This window comes from Pan troglodytes, chromosome 2, assembly GCF_028858775.2.
Source record: "Pan troglodytes isolate AG18354 chromosome 2, NHGRI_mPanTro3-v2.0_pri, whole genome shotgun sequence".
NCBI classification, from domain to species: Eukaryota; Metazoa; Chordata; class Mammalia; order Primates; family Hominidae; genus Pan; species Pan troglodytes.
Window position 1 is genome coordinate 144487413 of NC_086015.1, and position 17882 is coordinate 144505294.

The following is a 17882-nucleotide window of genomic DNA, read 5'->3' on the forward strand; positions in this document are numbered from 1 at the left end:
ACAAAGACATTCCCTAGGCACGGAGAGATTAGGGACCACTGAGACAGAAGCTGTTCATGAGGGATAGATGGCTGGGCAGCCCCACATTTCCATTCTTACAGATTAGCATCCGAAAGAAAAAGAGCACCTCTTCTAGAGTCTGTATATCACCCGTCTCGAGGAAAGGGAGTCCAGTTGCCCCATTACTACCCTTATTGACTCTGGTCACATGTCCACCCCTGCCAGGGGGTGGGGACACTGTGATTGACAGTCCAGCCTGACCACACGTGGTGGTGAAGGGTCAGCTCACTAATGGAATGAGGGTAGTAGATGGACAAGCACACAGATTGCAAGACCCACACATGCCACCCTGAAGACAGTAGCAGGGAAGCTGGCCTGAAGTCAAGGAGTAAGCGTGAGACAGGCTTTCACCCACCACACATGCCTTGGTCCTTGGCTTTCTTCTGTAAAGTGCTCTCATGGGTTAGATGAGCGACTCTGAAGGCCCACAAAGCATAAAGCAGATGATGATAAATGGGATATGTCAGACACCCACATCTGGCACCTAGCAGGTCTTCAATGAGGAATGATGGTTTTCCTCCTTCTTCTTGTTACTGGAATTAAAGGGCATTAGGAAGAGGTAATCAGGTCCTAAGAAGTTAGTGTGTGAGTTCTTCCTCCAACTGCCCTGAGAGAGGCCCCTTTGCTTGGGAGGCCCCCCTGGTGTTGAATAGATGGTAAGGAGAGGGTAGTGGCAGGTAGTGAGGAAGGGGCAGGACACAGTGGGGCTCAGAAGCCCTTCTCGAATGGGAAGCTGACTTCTGCTCCACTGAAGTGCACCCTGATTCTCAGTGTAAGAATAGCTCCTCAAAGTGAAATCCAGCCCTGCGCTGGGCCTTGCAGCTGGCCTGGCGCCCCAGGAACTGTGCGTCACAACCTGCCTTGCTTCGTTTCAGTCCACCTGATCCCGGTGTCGACACCTAAGAATGGAATGAGTAGCAAGAGTCGAAAGAGAATCATGCCCGACCCTGTGACGGAGCCCCCTGTGACAGACCCCGTTTATGAAGCTCTTTTGTACTGCAACATCCCCAGCGTGGCCGAGCGCAGCATGGAAGGTAGGCCTGACTGTGCCACCAGGACAGATACCCCTTTGGGGACTAGTTATTCCAGCAGCATTGCACAGCAGTAAGGAGCAAGATGGCCAGGACCCAAGTCCTGCAGTTGCCACCAGGCTGTGCCCTTGAATGAGTTCCTGGGTCCTTGCATTCTCCTCTATAAAATGGGAGTAACTCACAGGACTTATGCCTGGGACTGGGGAGGTTTCAGTAACTGCTCTGAACATACCACGTGGCTCACGATCAACCCACCACGAATGTTTGCCATCATCATGATCTTTAGTGAGACAGCAGCAAGGTAGAAAGGTGGCCTTGGCAGGCACTAGTGCAGCACGTTGAGACACTCTGCTTTTCAGGGTAGCCTCTTGGGACTCAGGATGTCCACAGGATGTCCTGCTGGCGTCTTGCCATAGAAGTGAGGCAATTTCTACAAGTTTTGCTTTTGTAAAAGTGTATCAGAGCATAGTGTTGAATCCTTATTGATCTCTTTATGCCTTCTCTGGTCTCATGAAAGATTTAAAGCAGAAATCATTGTTTCTAGTGTTTCCGTGGCTCTCTCCCTGGTCTGTGCATGTGAGTGAGTCCACATTAGTAGTCATGCCTGCATTTCACCAGCCTCCCGTTGTTTCCAGGAGGTCTGGGACATAATCAGCCTACTCATGTTCCTCTGTCCCGCCTTGTAAGACTATTCAGTGGCCCCCATCCAGAATGGCAGCCAGGGCCCCTTCACTGTGGTGGCTCTGCAAACCCACGGTGGCCCCTGCTGCCTCCGGCTCAGATTCCCAGCACGAATGTGGCCAGGTCATCCCCTTGGCCCCCTTCTAAAAGGATTGACACCTATTGAGTGATAACCAGACAATGTGCTTCTCTCGCGCAGGTCATGCCCCGCATCATTTTAAGCTGGTCTCAGTGCATGTGTTCATTCGCCACGGAGACAGGTACCCACTGTATGTCATTCCCAAAACAAAGCGACCAGAAATTGACTGCACTCTGGTGGCTAACAGGTAAATTGCACTTTTTCTAAAAGTCATTTTCAAGTATCTGTTATATCCTGTAGGATAGAGAATGACAGGACCTACACTTGGTGAACCATACTGTTTGCAGGAGCCTGAGCTCAGAGCAGTCCTACATGTGAGTGCCATTATACAGTTGAAAAGACGGAGGCCCACAGAGGCGAGGACACCTGTCTGAAGCAACATAGCAGATATACTGAGCCCAGGCCAGTCTGAGGCTCACCCTCCCACCCTGATGTTTTTCACTTTAATAAACAGTTGGGACACAGTACAGTGAGCACTGAGTTAAGAGTCCCCCGCCCCAGCTCACCTGCTCCATTCAGAGCAGCGGGCAAGCCCCTTAGTGTCCTCTGAGCCTCAGCCTCCTACCTCTGAAACGGGGATCACAAGGCTCCCCATGCAAAGTTGGGGCAAGGAGTAAGTGAGATGACACAGACAAATATGCACGTTAGCAATTGCAGAGCCATATAAATGTAAGAATTATTTCACCCTTCTAATTTTTCACTGGAGTAGAGGCAGCCTGTTCTTGGTTGAAAGCCCTTAGGATGACAAATAATTGAACAGAGTGTGGAAATTGTATGGAAATGGCATGGCTCTAAAATTAGAGGCATAGTTAGCAATAAAATATTGGGCTAGACCTCAGCAAATGTGTCTGGAGGCACATAACATTCTAGCAGAGTTTAGTGAATGAGGTCAGGAGATGAAGTGCTCAGTGGGGAAGATGTTATTTTGATGGAATGCTTCTGGGATGCCAGCCTGCCCGGGGAGGGCGAGCCTGTTGGAGCCATGGATTACCTCACTACAGCCAGGGCTGTTCTTTAAAAGTGACACTTTGTAGCTCGTCTTGCAGGGCCCCTGTCACGGTGATGCCAGGACCCTCTAATGGGGCCATTTTTGGCGCTCCCATTTGAGAGGTTCAGTTCCTAGGGACCAGTTGGCCTGGCTGCCTCTGCCCTCATTTTCCTTTGCCTAGTTTTATTTTATTGAACATTCTGTATTTTTAGAAGCCACTTAAATCCTTTGTGTGAACAGGGTGGAGTATGCATAGTTACTTAATCTCATTTAATTAATTTAATCTTTAAAAACAGTAATAGTTGACTCATCATTATAAACAGGTACTTAAGAGTAAGAGTGAGCAGGAACCCCGGTGAAGGGGACCCTCTCTAGGCTGCTGACTCCCCCAGGACTGTGGGATCTGGGTCACGAGCAATACCTGCTGTCTTCCCAGGTGCTACTTCAGCTTTAAAAATTACTAATGTTGTGACCTCCTAAAAGGTGGTGTGCCCTGGAGCATGCCCATTATTCTAGTCTAGTGAAACGGAATACTGTGGCCAGCAGGCAGGGTGCAGTGAGCTGAACCAAGCACTAGCTGGCGGTCCACAAGTTTGTTGCCCCAGGGTTTCCATCCACGATGCCACACCCTGTGACTCTCAAAGCCTTTGTAGTAGAAGCTGCCTCTTTGTGAATGCCATGTGCTTTATAAGGAAGGTGCTATTTTAACCCTCATAGTATTACATTTAGCCAGCATTAAGGTTATTAGTTATTTATATGCCATATTTAGTAAATGCTTTTTTGCATTCATAAATATGAATTAAATATGCTTTTCTACATCCAAGGAAGAGAAAACATCCACTTTGATCAGCATTTATTGCACAAATTTTAGTTTTATGCTTCTATCATGTGCCAGGTACCAGAAGGCAGTACACAAGCAGGCACCTACATGAAGTGAAGGGGCCAGCCCTGTGATGGTCCGGGGACAGAGTGTTCCCTATGGAGTAAGCAGCAAGTGCAGGGGGCCCGAGGCTGAAAGAACTGGGCAGGTGTGAGCCACAATAAGACCAGGGTATGGCTGGGCTGGAGCAGTGATGGAGGGAGTGGGCTTCTGAGGAGTCGAAGAAGAAAGGCCGCTTGTTGGGGCTGCCTCTGCCCTCAGGGAGCTCAGCACATTTACAGAGACAGGCCTGGTGCCCAGGACACGGCAGCCCTCAGTGAATAGTAGCTGGCACAGGTGGCAGCAGTGGTGGCAGCATTAGAGAAAGAAGAGGAAGAAATGGAAGAAGAGCAAGAAGTAGAAATGGAAGTAGTTTGGGTGCCATATTTGGGGGCATGAGCCAGAAGAGGGGCAGCCTGACCCCACCTGGGGCAGGGAGGGGACACGGGGTGGCAGATCAGGGAAGGCCACACAGAGAAAGGGACCAGAAAGGTGTGCAGGAGCAAGTCAGGCAGAAGCTGGTGCTGAATGGCCCCTTGGGCGGTGAGACCAACCCATGCAGTGTTAGGTGGTGGACAGCTTGGCACATTGGGGCCCTCAAAGTTAGTTTCACGGGCTTGAGCAGAAAGTTAGTTTCACAGGCTCAAGCGTGGAGTGGAAAACTGGGTAGGAACTAGGTTATCTGAGGCTTCGATACCCAGCGAGGGAGTATGTCCAGGCATGAAGGCAGCGAGAGAGCCGGGCAGTGAAAGGGATGAAAAGATGAAGGTCTCTGACAGCCATAGTGTGGAAGATGGATTGGAAGCTGGTGGCAGCTAGTGGTGTTATTATTAGGGTAGTGATCCAGAGGAGAGACTTCACTCAGAATCAGAATCCACATCCTTAAAGTGCCCCACAAGGCCTGAGTGCCCTTCCTCCACCCCTAACCCGCCTGACCTTGCCCTCCGCTCTCCTCGTGCTCACTCACTGCGCTTCAGCCACAATGCTCCTAGCTCTTCCTTCCACATTCAGGCACTGTATGCTGCCTCAGGGCCTTTGCACAAACTGGTTTCTGTCTCTAGAAGGCTCTTCCCACAGAAAGCTTTATGGCCAGTCCTCTTACCTCCTTTAAGTCTTTGCTCAAATGTCACCTTCTCAATAAAACCTACTCAGAACACTCCAGTTAAAATGACGAGGTGCTCCTCCTTCCACCCTGGTCTCCCACAGCCCCCTTAGCCTGCTCTTCTCTTTGCCACAGCATCTGTTACTTTCTAACCCAGACAAACACACACACACACACAGTGTTCATTGTGTATTGTCTGCTTCCCCAGGCTAGAATATAACCTCCCTAAGGGCAGAGATTTTTATTTGTTTTTGTTCACTGCTGCTGCATTCCAAGTGCTTAGGACAGCGACTGACATATGAGTGGTGGGGTGTGACTAAGTGTTTGTTGAATGAATAAATGATGGCAGCTGAAACTCAGAAAGTGGCAGCAGAGATGGAGAGAGTGAGTGGGTCTTAGAGAAGGTTACAAGGTGGGATCAATAGGACTTGGTGGCAGGTTGGACAGGGGTATGAAAGGCAGGCCCGATTGGGCCCAGGTTTCTGACTGGGTGTCTGGCTGGTGGTGGTACCCCTCCCTGGAATTAGAGAACACAGAAGGGAGGTATGGGGGGAAGTTAGTACAGGCATTGTTGCTACATTTGAGCTATCATGAAACATTCAAGAGACAGTTTCTAGTCAGTAATAGGCTGTATAATTTTTTTTTTTTTTTGAGACAGAGTCTCGCTCTGTCACTAGGCTGGAGTGCAATGGCATGAACTTGGCTCGTTGCAACCTCTGCCTCCCAGGTTCAAGCGATTCTCCTGCCTCAGCCTCCCGAGTAGCTGGGACTACAGGCACGCGCCACCACACCCAGCTAATTTTTGTACTTTTGTATTTTTTATTTTTTAGTAGAGATGGGGTTTCACCATGTTGGCCAGGATGGTCTTGATCTCTTGACCTCATGATCAGCCCACCTCAGCCTCCCAAAGTGCTGGGATTACAGGTGTGAGCCACCCTGCCTGGCCTAGTCTGTATAATTTTGCAGCTCAGGGGCATTGGCTTGCTGGGAGAAAGAGGTTTAGTTGAGAATCTTCAGCATGTTGATGGCATTTGAAGCTGTGGGCTTGTATTACAGACAGAACCTGAGGAGTGAGGGATGGGCCAAAACCAGAGTCCTGGGAAGCACCAGCATGTGGTACTCAGAGAGAAAAAGGATTTCAAGAGGGGCCAGGGATGTTGCAAATGGGGAAAAGTCAGGAGAGCAATGTTATGAGAGCTAAGGAAAGCAGGGCAATGCATTACATCAAGTAAGACCAAAAGGTCCAGAAAGCTAAAAACAAAGAAAAGTACACTGGGCTTATCTTTTCATAATCTCATGTTATTAATATGTAAGATGATAAATTCTTTAATTGGCATGAACTTTAAAAATCTAATGTGATTCCAGTTTCCAGCTATGTATGCTCTTTTGGATTGTGTTTTCTGGTAACAGTGTCACTGGTCGTCTGCCTCTTCTGCTTGCCTTAACATTCTGTGCAGAACTCAGTCATTGCTGAGATTTTAAATAAACAATAAATGTTCTCATGGGTGTGTGGATTAGCCTTGGGGTTCGGCTCAAACTTTGTGGCATAAATAGATGTGAATAATGCATATAAAAGTGAAGATAAGGACTCCAAAGTGAATGACTTGAAGGCTTAAGATAGTAACACTTTTGATTATTTCAGTTTTCATTATGAAAGCAGATTTTCAATGAGCCCACAATAATATGAGTTTTTCCTAAAGAAAAATTTATTTTCATGGATATAATTATGTCTGCATTAGTCAGGGTACACCTATTTTGTAAGTTTATTTTGTAGCACAGGGACTCATGAATGCATTACCTTAAATAACAAGGAAGTTTAGCTCTTCCTCATGTGAAGGTCTGAAATGTGTGTTCCAGATTGTGCTAGTCAGCTCCACCTGGTCATTCAGGGCCCCAGGTTTCTTCCAGGTTGTTGCTTCTACTATCCCCTGGGGATGGCTACATGGTTGAACCCTGGTTGCTGCCATGCCTAAATAATGGCTGGAAGGAAGGAAGATAATGTGAACCGGGCATACACATGATCAGAAAGCCTGAACCCAGAAGTGGCATACATCTTTCTGTTCTGTTGGCGAATGTGGCTTTACCTCATTTCAGGACCTCAGAAATAGGGTCTAACCAAGTTCTTAAGAAGAGAATAGATTTTAGTGTACGACTAGTACACTAGTCTCATCCACAGTAGCCTTTAGTTTTAATACAGTCATCCATAGAGGATTGGTTCCAGGATCCTCCTTGGATACCAGAATCTGAGATGCTCAAGTCCCTTATGTAAAATGGTGTTGTATTTACACAGAACCTGCGCACATTCTCCCATGTACTTTACATCATCTCTGGATTACTTATAACGCCAAACACAATGTAAATGCTGTGTAAATAGTTGTTATTTGTATTATTTTTATTGTTGTATTGTTATTTCTTATTGGGTTTTTTCCAAGTATTTTTGGATCCACAGTTGAATCTTCCAATGCAGAATCTGAAGAGATGGAGGGCCGACTATATTTTCATCAAAATCTGAATATTTTAACAAACCGTATGGGAACTTATCGTATTCATTTCTACAGATTATGGAAGGCTTGCTATTTTCATGAAACATCCAAGGATGGGACACTTCACAGTTGAATTCACTCACATATATTTTTAGAACATCTGCTATGTGCTAAGCACCCTCTGGGCTCCAGGGATGGAGCAGTGGACCAGGCAGACAAGGCCTGGGTAGTCAGATCCAGGTCCAGGACTCGAGTTACCTGGTCTGCTTTCCACTAAAAAGATACAGCCATTTGTTGTCAAATGTTTTTTTTCTTTTTCTTTTTCTTTTTTTTTTTTTTTTTTTTTTTTGAGACAGGGTATCTCTTTGTCACCCAGGCTAGAGTACAGTAGTACAATCACAGCTCACTACAGCATCGACCTCCTGGACTCATGTGATCCTCCTGCTTTAGCCTCCTGAGTGGCTGAGACTATAGGCCTGCGCCACCATGCCTGGCTAGTTTTTGTATTTTTTGTAGAGACACGGTCTCACTATGTTGGCCAGTCTCAAACTCCTGGCCCCAAGCAATCCTCCCACCTCGGCCTCCCAAAATGCTGGGATTACAGGCATGAGCCACCATGCCCGGCCTGTTAGCTATTCTTTAAATGAAGTTTTTCTTCCACAAATCTTCATCTTTGCATGCCAAAAACAAACAACACAACAACAACAACAACAAAAAACAAAAATAAAAAACATTGGAATGAATGCAGTTAGATATCATTAAGCAGTCAGATGCCCTGAAAACCTGGGTCACCTCAGCAAACACTTCCAGTCATGAAATTCCATTTCTAAAATTGGCAGCAAAGCTTTCTCAGATCCTCAAGAAAAGCTCCAACCTGAAATAATGGCCTGGTGCAGAACATTTGACTCCTGTTGATGGATAGCCTTTGTTTATGTGGATTACTCTTGGCAGCCTCATTGTCAGTCTGGACATTTTATTTCCCAGTTTGCAAACATTTATGTGCTTTAGCCTCAGGCAAAATAACGTACCCTGTTTTTGTGGAAAGGCATAACTCCCTTTAGCTATCCAGGGTGATTTATTAGACTATATTACATGTCTGGATTAGTATTCTCTAATTTAAAAACGTATTTTTAAAAGATGGATTTTTTTTAGCTTTATGTTGTTGATAGATAATAAACCCATTTTGGCAGCCATTTTTAAAGCACTTTCAAAGTTAACTGGGCCTTCAGACAGCAGGGGTTTGCCATTAGAACAGTTTATCTTTGCTTCTTTTCATGCTGATTCTTATAGAGTTTAGGCATGAACTACTCTATCTGTCCACTTCTCTTCAGCTGGAAAATGTATATACATTCATAGGCTACTTCGTTATTCAAAGAAAAGATGTTTATATTCATAGGTCATTTCATTATTCAGGGTAATTGTATATTAGTGACTAGAAAGATTTACCACATATACTTTGTGGCAGAAATATAGATACTCTCAGATCTCATATATAAACTTTTTTTGACATTTATTATTACCCTATATTAAATGAGAGGTTGTATGTCCAAAACCTGGAGTGGATTGTAAAGAGGTATAGAGATCCTGGTTATCTTATTCGTTAACAGTTTTCCTAAAGGGGGATTTTTCAGAGGTCAGAAAAATTAAGGATTATGGGTGACCTTGATAAAGGATAGGGTAGATTTTCTAGGAGGAAGGGATAGCTCGTGGGAAGTGGTGGAAGTGTTGAAGAATGAGGTGCGTTGTGTGTTGGAGGAAAGAAGGCCTTTGGCTTGGCGTGGCCAGAGCACAGTATTAGGGTAGAGAGGGCCAGTGAGTACCAGGGCGAGGCCAGAATAGAGGGACAGGCTGTGTGTGGCCCCTTCCAGAAGGTGGTGATAGGGAAGGGCAGTGACTGGTCAGAGTTACCTTTTAAATCAATCCTTCTGGCAGTGGAGAAGGCAAGATTATTAGAGGGGCATGCTTAATCAGCAAGAAGACCAATAAAGAGCCCATTGCCAGCCAGACAAAAGCTGCCTGAGGCCAGAACCTAGGTAGTAGCTGTGAGGATGAAGGAGAAGGGGATGGAGAAGCACCAGGAGAAAGAATCTGCAAGACATGGGGAGCAGACAGCACGTGCAGGGGCAGGGAATGGAGAGAGTGGGACGATGCCCAGCCTAGGCGTGACTGCTGGGTGGGTGTTGGCGGCCTCCCGGAGAGCGAGCCCGGAAGGCAGCGCAGGTTGGGGAGCCGGAAGATAGACGGCGAAGCTGAATCCCACAGTACTGAGTTCAGCAGAGGTTAGGAACTCTGGCCGACCTCACAGGGGATTTCATGTGTCAGTGTCAGTGGTCGAGAAATAATGAAATTGGAACTGAAAAGTGATTGAGCCGGTACCTGTTACTGTGGGTGCAAAAGGCTGCGATACACGTGGGATTTGGCTCGCTGAAGCTGGAAACTGTTTGGATTCTTGTGGAGCACTCTGACCTCTAACTCTCTCTATCATCTCTCTAGGAAACCGTATCACCCAAAACTGGAAGCTTTCGTTAGTCACATGTCAAAAGGATCCGGAGCCTCTTTCGAAAGCCCCTTGAACTCCTTGCCTCTTTACCCAAATCACCCATTGTGTGAGATGGGAGAGCTCACACAGACAGGTATGTGTGACCCCCATGCGCTCAGGGGTTCCCCCACCCGCTCTTCTGCTTGCATACCTTCCGAGCAGTTCTCCTGGGCGGGGTGCTGTGCAGCTCAGAGGGGGTAAGCAAGGACTGGCTCTGCAAGGAGCTCGGTCACCAGGGCCTCTAAATAAACATCAGAGTTCTCAAAACTAAATAGAACCTTTCTCCTTCTTACAAAAACAATACGTGTTCATGAAAATAATTTAGGAAAGACAAGTAAAAAGAAGAAAAAGTTTAAGCAACCGTAATTCCACCACAGAAATAGACCCTTAAGAGTAACCCTTCTTCCTGTGCTTATGCACACACACACATCTTACTAAACACACTATTTCATAACCCACTTTTCCACTCAACAACACATTTTGGTAATATTTCCCTGTGAATAACTGTTTATCCACTACATCATTTATGATAGCGCCATATTCTTTCACTCTGGATGGGCAATTGATCATTTATTTAACTAATCTCATGTTCTCAGATATTTCTAACAAAACTTCTAATAGGTTTTCATGTACAAGATCTCAGGGAGGAAAATGCATGGCACATTTCTACTGCATGTGGAGTTTGTTTGGCTGAGCTGAGTTCTCACAGAAGCACAGCTTTCCCTCCGCAGCCCTAGTCAGACCATGTGCAGTCAGTTCACCATCAGGGTAGGTTGGTGAGTTAACTGTGGAGTCACCTTTGCTGGGAATAGAGGAACAGGTGGTCCTTCAAGAGGTTTCAGTTTTCTGATTCTTCAATCTGGAACCTCAGAGGACCTTTGCCTGGTCACCAGCCTTTATGGGTGAATTGGGAAGACCCATTGGCCATGTTCTGTCTTCATCTTGCATCAGCATCTTAGGACTTCAGCAGGGATGGAGGGAAGGTCTCCATCCTATAGTAGGCCCTCTTAGGTTTTGCCATTATTATTGGGGAAATGATATTGGATAGACAGAGTGGAACAAGCTGAAGCCTCTGGAGGACTAGCCGTGGATAAGGAGTTGTGTCAAAAGCCTTTGGCAATTAGTTCCACATGCATTACTTTAGAACAAGGGTTTTCATCCTAGCAGATCCAACACCCCCTTTGATTACACAATTAACTATTTTGCAATCTCCCTCAACTATCATGAAGAGAAATTTAAATATAATATAACCAGCCAGGCATGGTGCCTCATGCCTGTAATCCCAGCACTTTGGGAGGCTGAGGCAGGATAATCGTTTGAGCCTGAGGGTTCGAGAGCAGTCTGAGCAACATAGTGGAACCCCATCTCTACAAACAATTTTTAAAAATTAGCCAAGTGTGGTGGCATGTGCCTGTAGTCCCAGCTACTCAGGTGGCTGAGGCGGGAGGACCACTTGAGCCCGGGAGGTCAAGGCTGCAGTGAACCATGATCATGCCACTGCACTCCAGCCTGAGTGACAGAGTGAGGCCCTGTCTCAATGAATGAATGAATGAATGAATGTAATCTTTCTATGCAGTTAATTATTTAAAAGTTATACCAGGGTCCCCAGCGATAACAAATGAAAAGAAACTAATTTACTACCTAATTATATGTGACTCTGTATAAATGCTTAAGAACAGCTACACTAGAAAACAGAATGAAATCTTCAAATGCTTGTACCTAAATGTGACTCTGACAACTACAAATGCAGATGATTGATGGATGCTGTATTGTTGACTCTAATACCACATGTCAGGACATGGTTTTTCTGAAGTTCTGATCAAAACAAAGTATAGATGTTCCTTAGTTTATATTGTATTTCTGGAAAATTCAGTGAACATTAATATTATACAAAAATGGTTTTGTGTTCTAGACACAAAAAAAAAACAGAATTAGATTCTACAGTCTAAAGTATTCAAATATGTTTTGCACGTGCTGGAATGTCTCATGCTGCATTCAAAAGTTGTATGGGACAGAGACACGTGTCCCTTCTGGAGACCAGCCCCCCAGCCCCTACCCACTAGGTGCCAGGAATGCCTTTCCCCATACTATTGTGATAACTCCACCCCCAAGCCCTCTCTGAAGGCAGTAGCACTCTTGCTGAGAACTGCTGCTTAGATTCTCTGGTTAAAAATAACAGAAAACACCTCAAGCAAAAAAAGGAAATTTATTATAAGAATTCAGGAATGACTCACAGACTCTAAGATCAAGAGTGTGACCAGACCTCTAGAGACTGGAACCAGGAATAAAAAAGCTGTCTTGTCCCTGCCTCTCTCTCTAATTTTTTGCTGTGTCTGTCAACAAAATTACAGTCCCAGCCACACACACAGATGAACTTGCAAATCCAAATTCTTGAGAGAGGGAGAATCCTTGAGGTCCTAGGGGTTAGCATCCATCAGCCCTGGCTAACAGGTCAGGGTGACTGTGCAGAGAACAGGAAGTGAGGGCGCCAGTCTCTGGATCCAGGAGCTGCTACCTGAGAAGAGGCTGGGGGGTTGGCCCTCACACACCTAATCATTCATTCAGATCTTTCTTCTCAATTCATCTATCATCATCATCGTTTCTAAATTAGTGTTACTCTAGAAATCATTTTTGTAATACTGTCTGCTCCTGTTTCCTCATTCTCTTTTAATGGTCATTTTTATTTCTATTTTAAATATCATGAAAAATGCATGGCTGTTATAATCATCTTTTGTCCCTGGTGCACTTACGGCACCCTACAGTAACTATGTAAGGTAAGATTGCTCATGAGTGCCTACCCTGTTGAAGATGCTTTGGCAGCTGCTGAGTGTGAGAGGGTAGCAGGATGAATAGGACCCTCCTGCCTGTCCTAAAGAAGGCTGCAACTGCAGCACACAATGTGCGTGGAGACAACTGCCTGTAATGCCAGATACTGCAGGGCCTTAGAGAGTAAACACAGGCCTTGGAGTCAGACAGACCTGTAGCATGGGGAGGAGCCTGTCTTCCCGGTGGCTGGTGGTGAATTTGATGAGGTAGCATGTGTAGAGTGCCTAGTGCAGTGCCGGCATATGAGAGGCTCCCAATAAATGCAGCTGATGTTGTCATGGTCCAGCAGCATATGGGAAGAGGAAGGAATTATTAACTTGACCAGGGAGAAGAAGAAGGAAAGCACTACAGAGCAGGTAGTGTTGGAGCTTGGAGCCAGGCCCTGGGAGGATTTCCCTAGGAAGAGAAAGGGGAACGGTATGAACAAAGCCATGAAGATGCAGGCTATGTTTGGCAAGTATAAGAAGCCCTAAATAGCTAGAACTTTGTATTTCGGCATGAAAATGTAAGGGTCTAAGAGCATAAAATTAGGACCAGATGGGGTCTTGGGTTTTAGCTCTGCCACTTTTTAACTGTAAATGGTTCAGGGCCTTTGTTTCTTCATCTATAAAATAAGGAAAATATAAAATATAATAATATACCTTCTTCATTGGGTTTTTGTGAGGATTAAATGAGAAAGGCCTGGCACACAGTAAGCACTCTAACTTTATGTGGCCTAACCAAATAAAATAGGCCCCGCAGTGAACTAGGGCGAGACACAGAATCTAATGTTTGTCTCTCACGGTTTGCATGTTTTTTTGCAAAGCGTCTTGGAAGTGCTAAATCCTGTTCCAGCCTTTAGTTCCTGGGTTCCTGGGGGAGTTCTGTTCTCAATACTCTTCATTCACAGTAGGACCCAGACATCCTTTGTGGGTTTTGCTGAGCTGTTCCCTTTCCCAGGGGAACGTATTTCCCTCTGTCTCACAATTTTCAGCTGAAGTTGTCTCATCTTTGCAGTGGGACTTTTCATACTGTTTGGACATCTGAATAAATGGTGTCACTGGTCACAGGGCCTGTGTGTAGAACTCATGCCCATGACAGATTGTGTCCCGTTACCTCCTACTACAGGATGAGAGTGAGCTTGTTTTTGTCTTGGGTTGCCTTCTTCTGCTTAAAGATAAGGCTTTTTCCAATGTTAAAAGTTAATTTATTATCATAGCGTGATAGTTCAAAACTAAAACAGTACTAAGAAGTAAACTTTAAATTCTTGCTTCTACCCATGTTCCATCCACCTCATTTTTGTACCTCCGTCACCCCCAGGGAACCATTGAGATTAGTTTCTTATACAACTTTCCAAAGTTTCTTTATGCAAAACTCAGGCAGCTGCAAATACATATTCTTATTTTTCCCTCTCTTTCTTTTTAAAGGAGCATAATCAACATACTGTTCTACACTTGGCTTTTTTCCAGTACTCTATCTGGGTATCAGGAGATTGTTCCATATCATACAGAGAATGCATGTGTGTTGACGAGTCTGTAAAGCCCCCAGGATCAGGCAGAACATACCCAGCAGGTTATCAGAGAACATTCGGTTGGCAGGCTGGGGAGGATGGGGTCAAGGAGGGGACTCTCCAGCAGTGAGGAGACAGCAGCAAGCAGGGAATCTGCAGTCAGCCTTCGCCTGAGCGGTTTCACTGAGCACTCGCTGCACACTGAGGAATGCTGGACAGGAGGGAAAAACCTCTCCTTAGGCCCATGCAATTACAGATATCCCCTGGCTGGGTGACTTCGAACCCTGAGACCAACCAGTCACAACACTTTCCCCAGGGAAGAGGCCAGTCTGGAGGCCAAGTGCAAGGCAGATGGTCCAAAGGCCGTGGTTCTCAAGGCCAGGGCCCCGCTCTGCTCATCCTTCATGAATACCCCCAAGAGGCTCCCTTCACAAGCTGTTGTGAACTCGAGCTTGTAACTTCCACACCATGGGGAAGCAGGCTGGATGCCATTCTCTTGCCCTAAAACACTCCAGAGCCACATGCTGACTCCACCTCCCCTTGCTGTTTCTTTTGCTCAGCTGGAAGTAAGGTAAGCTTTGTGTGCTTGTGTTTCAGGAGTTGTGCAGCATTTGCAGAACGGTCAGCTGCTGAGGGATATCTATCTAAAGAAACACAAACTCCTGCCCAATGATTGGTCTGCAGACCAGCTCTATTTAGAGACCACTGGGAAAAGCCGGACCCTACAAAGTGGGCTGGCCTTGCTTTATGGCTTTCTCCCAGATTTTGACTGGAAGAAGATTTATTTCAGGCACCAGCCAAGTGCGCTGTTCTGCTCTGGAAGCTGCTATTGCCCGGTAAGAAACCAGTATCTGGAAAAGGAGCAGCGTCGTCAGTACCTCCTACGTTTGAAAAACAGCCAGCTGGAGAAGACCTACGGGGAGATGGCCAAGATCGTGGATGTCCCCACCAAGCAGCTTAGAGCTGCCAACCCCATAGACTCCATGCTCTGCCACTTCTGCCACAATGTCAGCTTTCCCTGTACCAGAAATGGCTGTGTTGACATGGAGCACTTCAAGGTAATTAAGACCCATCAGATCGAGGATGAAAGGGAAAGACGGGAGAAGAAATTGTACCTCGGGTATTCTGTCCTGGGTGCCCACCCCATCCTGAACCAAACCATCGGCCGGATGCAGCGTGCCACCGAGGGCAGGAAAGAAGAGCTCTTTGCCCTCTACTCTGCTCATGATGTCACTCTGTCACCAGTTCTCAGTGCCTTGGGCCTTTCAGAAGCCAGGTTCCCAAGGTTTGCAGCCAGGTTGATCTTTGAGCTTTGGCAAGACAGAGAAAAGCCCAGTGAACATTCCGTCCGGATTCTTTACAATGGCGTCGATGTCACATTCCACACCTCTTTCTGCCAAGACCACCACAAGCGTTCTCCCAAGCCCATGTGCCCGCTTGAAAACTTGGTCCGCTTTGTCAAAAGGGACATGTTTGTAGCCCTGGGTGGCAGTGGTACAAATTATTATGATGCATGTCACAGGGAAGAATTCTAAAAGGTATGCAGTACAGCAGTATAGAATCCATGCCAATACAGAGCATAGGGAAAGGTCCACTTCTAGTTTTGTCTGTTACTAAGGGTAGAAGATTATTGCTTTTTAAAGGCTAAATATTGTTTGTGGGAACCACAGATGGTTGGGGTTGAACAGTAAGCACATTGCTGCAATGTGGTACGTGAATTGCTTGGTACAAAATGGCCAGTTCACAGAGGAATAGAAGGTACTTTATCATAGCCAGACTTCGCTTAGAATGCCAGAATAATATAGTTCAAGACCTGAAGTTGCCAATCCAAGTTTGCACTCTTCTGGCCTGCCCCATGTTACTATGTGATGGAACCAGCACACCTCAACCAAAATTTTTTTAATCTTAGACATTTTTACCTTGTCCTTGTTAAGAATTTCTTGAAGTGATTTATCTAAAATAAAGGTTGGCAAACTTTTTCTGTAAAGGGCCAGATTGTAAATATTTCAGACTGTGTGGACCAAAAGGCCACATACAGTCTCTGTCATAACTACTCAACTCTGTTTCTGAAGCAGGAAAGCAACCACAGACAGTACGTAAAGGAATATGTGTAGCTGGGTTCGCAGGCCGGACAAAACAGATGGTGACCAGATTTGGCCCCTGGGCTGTAGTTTGCTGACCCCTCATCTAAAAAATAGGCTATACTACAATTGCACTTCCAGCACTTTGAGAACAAGTTGAATACCAAGAATTATTCAATGGTTCCTCCAGTAACTTCTGCTAGAAACACAGAATTTGGTCTGTATCTGACACTAGAACAAAACTTGAGGGTAAATAAACATTGAATTAGAATGAATCATAGAAAACTGATTAGAAGAATACTTGATGTTTATGATGATTGTGGTACAAGATAGTTTTAAGTATGTTCTAAATATTTGTCTGCTGTAGTCTATTTGCTGTATATGCTGAAATTTTTGTATGCCATTTAGTATTTTTATAGTTTAGGAAAATATTTTCTAAGACCAGTTTTAGATGACTCTTATTCCTGTAGTAATATTCAATTTACTGTACCTGCTTGGTGGTTAGAAGGAGGCTAGAAGATGAATTCAGGCACTTTCTTCCAATAAAACTAATTATGGCTCATTCCCTTTGACAAGCCGTAGAACTGGATTCATTTTTAAACCATTTTCATCAGTTTCAAATGGTAAATTCTGATGGATTTTTAAATGCGTTTTTGGAAGAACTTTGCTATTAGATAGTTTACAGATCTTTATAAGGTGTTTTATATATTAGAAGCAATTATAATTACATCTGTGATTTCTGAACTAATGGTGCTAATTCAGAGAAATGGAAAGTGAAAGTGAGATTCTCTGTTGTCATCGGCATTCCAACTTTTTCTCTTTGTTTTTGTCCAGTGTTGCATTTGAATATGTCTGTTTCTATAAATAAATTTTTGAAGAATACCTATACTATACAACTAATGGTTTGTACCTATAAGTCACTCGAGTTATTTTCAAGTGAGAGCCAGTATTTTATTTTTCCCCCTTCATTCAAATGTCATGCAGAGAACCAGTATTTTAAAATTTTATTTTAACTGCCTTACTTACTGCTGAAAGTTGTGTTATCTCTCAAGTATTCAAAGACTAAATGTGTTTTCTTTCCTTCCCACTCACAATATATCTGAATTAGAACTGCTAAACACAGCTTGAAGACTTAAAAATAAAAGTGACTCGGAAGATTTTTTTAAAAATCAATTGATAGTATCTGTTGGTAAAAGTAAATATTGTGGCTAAGAGTCAACACCAAAAGTGTAGATAACAGTTTTGTCTTCTAAGACACTGGTATGCACAGCATCAAAATATCTTCCTCACTATCAAGTTCCGAGACACTTCATTCCATAACAAACACTAAGCACAGAGATGAGATCAGTGGACACAGTCATAGTCCTTGGTTTCTGGGCAGTGGTCTAATGACTTAACTCATGACAGGCCTGGGTGTATACATGCATAATTTAGCTTCCTTGTTTTTATGATTAATACATGCCCACTAGAAAATAACCAATACTGAAAAACAGCTTCAGAAGTGATGTTCTCATCTAATCCCACCTCCAGAGGTAATGTTGTGA

General features: G+C 44.9%; 1 protein-coding gene across 23 annotated transcripts in view; it reads left to right on the forward strand.

Annotated features, from left to right (window-relative positions):
• The window catches only part of PXYLP1 (2-phosphoxylose phosphatase 1), a 62897-nt gene extending 45677 nt beyond the window's left edge, over window positions 1–17220 (forward strand). For all 23 annotated transcript variants that reach the window (XM_001160134.7, XM_063806271.1, XM_054682270.2 and 20 more), the window contains 4 exons: window positions 936–1094; window positions 1972–2098; window positions 9897–10036; window positions 14855–17220. In XM_001160134.7, coding sequence (XP_001160134.3) covers window positions 936–1094; window positions 1972–2098; window positions 9897–10036; window positions 14855–15792 — 1364 coding nt within the window. In that variant the 3' untranslated portion in view covers window positions 15793–17220. The remainder of the gene's footprint in view (window positions 1–935; window positions 1095–1971; window positions 2099–9896; window positions 10037–14854) is intronic.
• The last annotated feature ends 662 nt before the right edge of the window (window positions 17221–17882 follow it).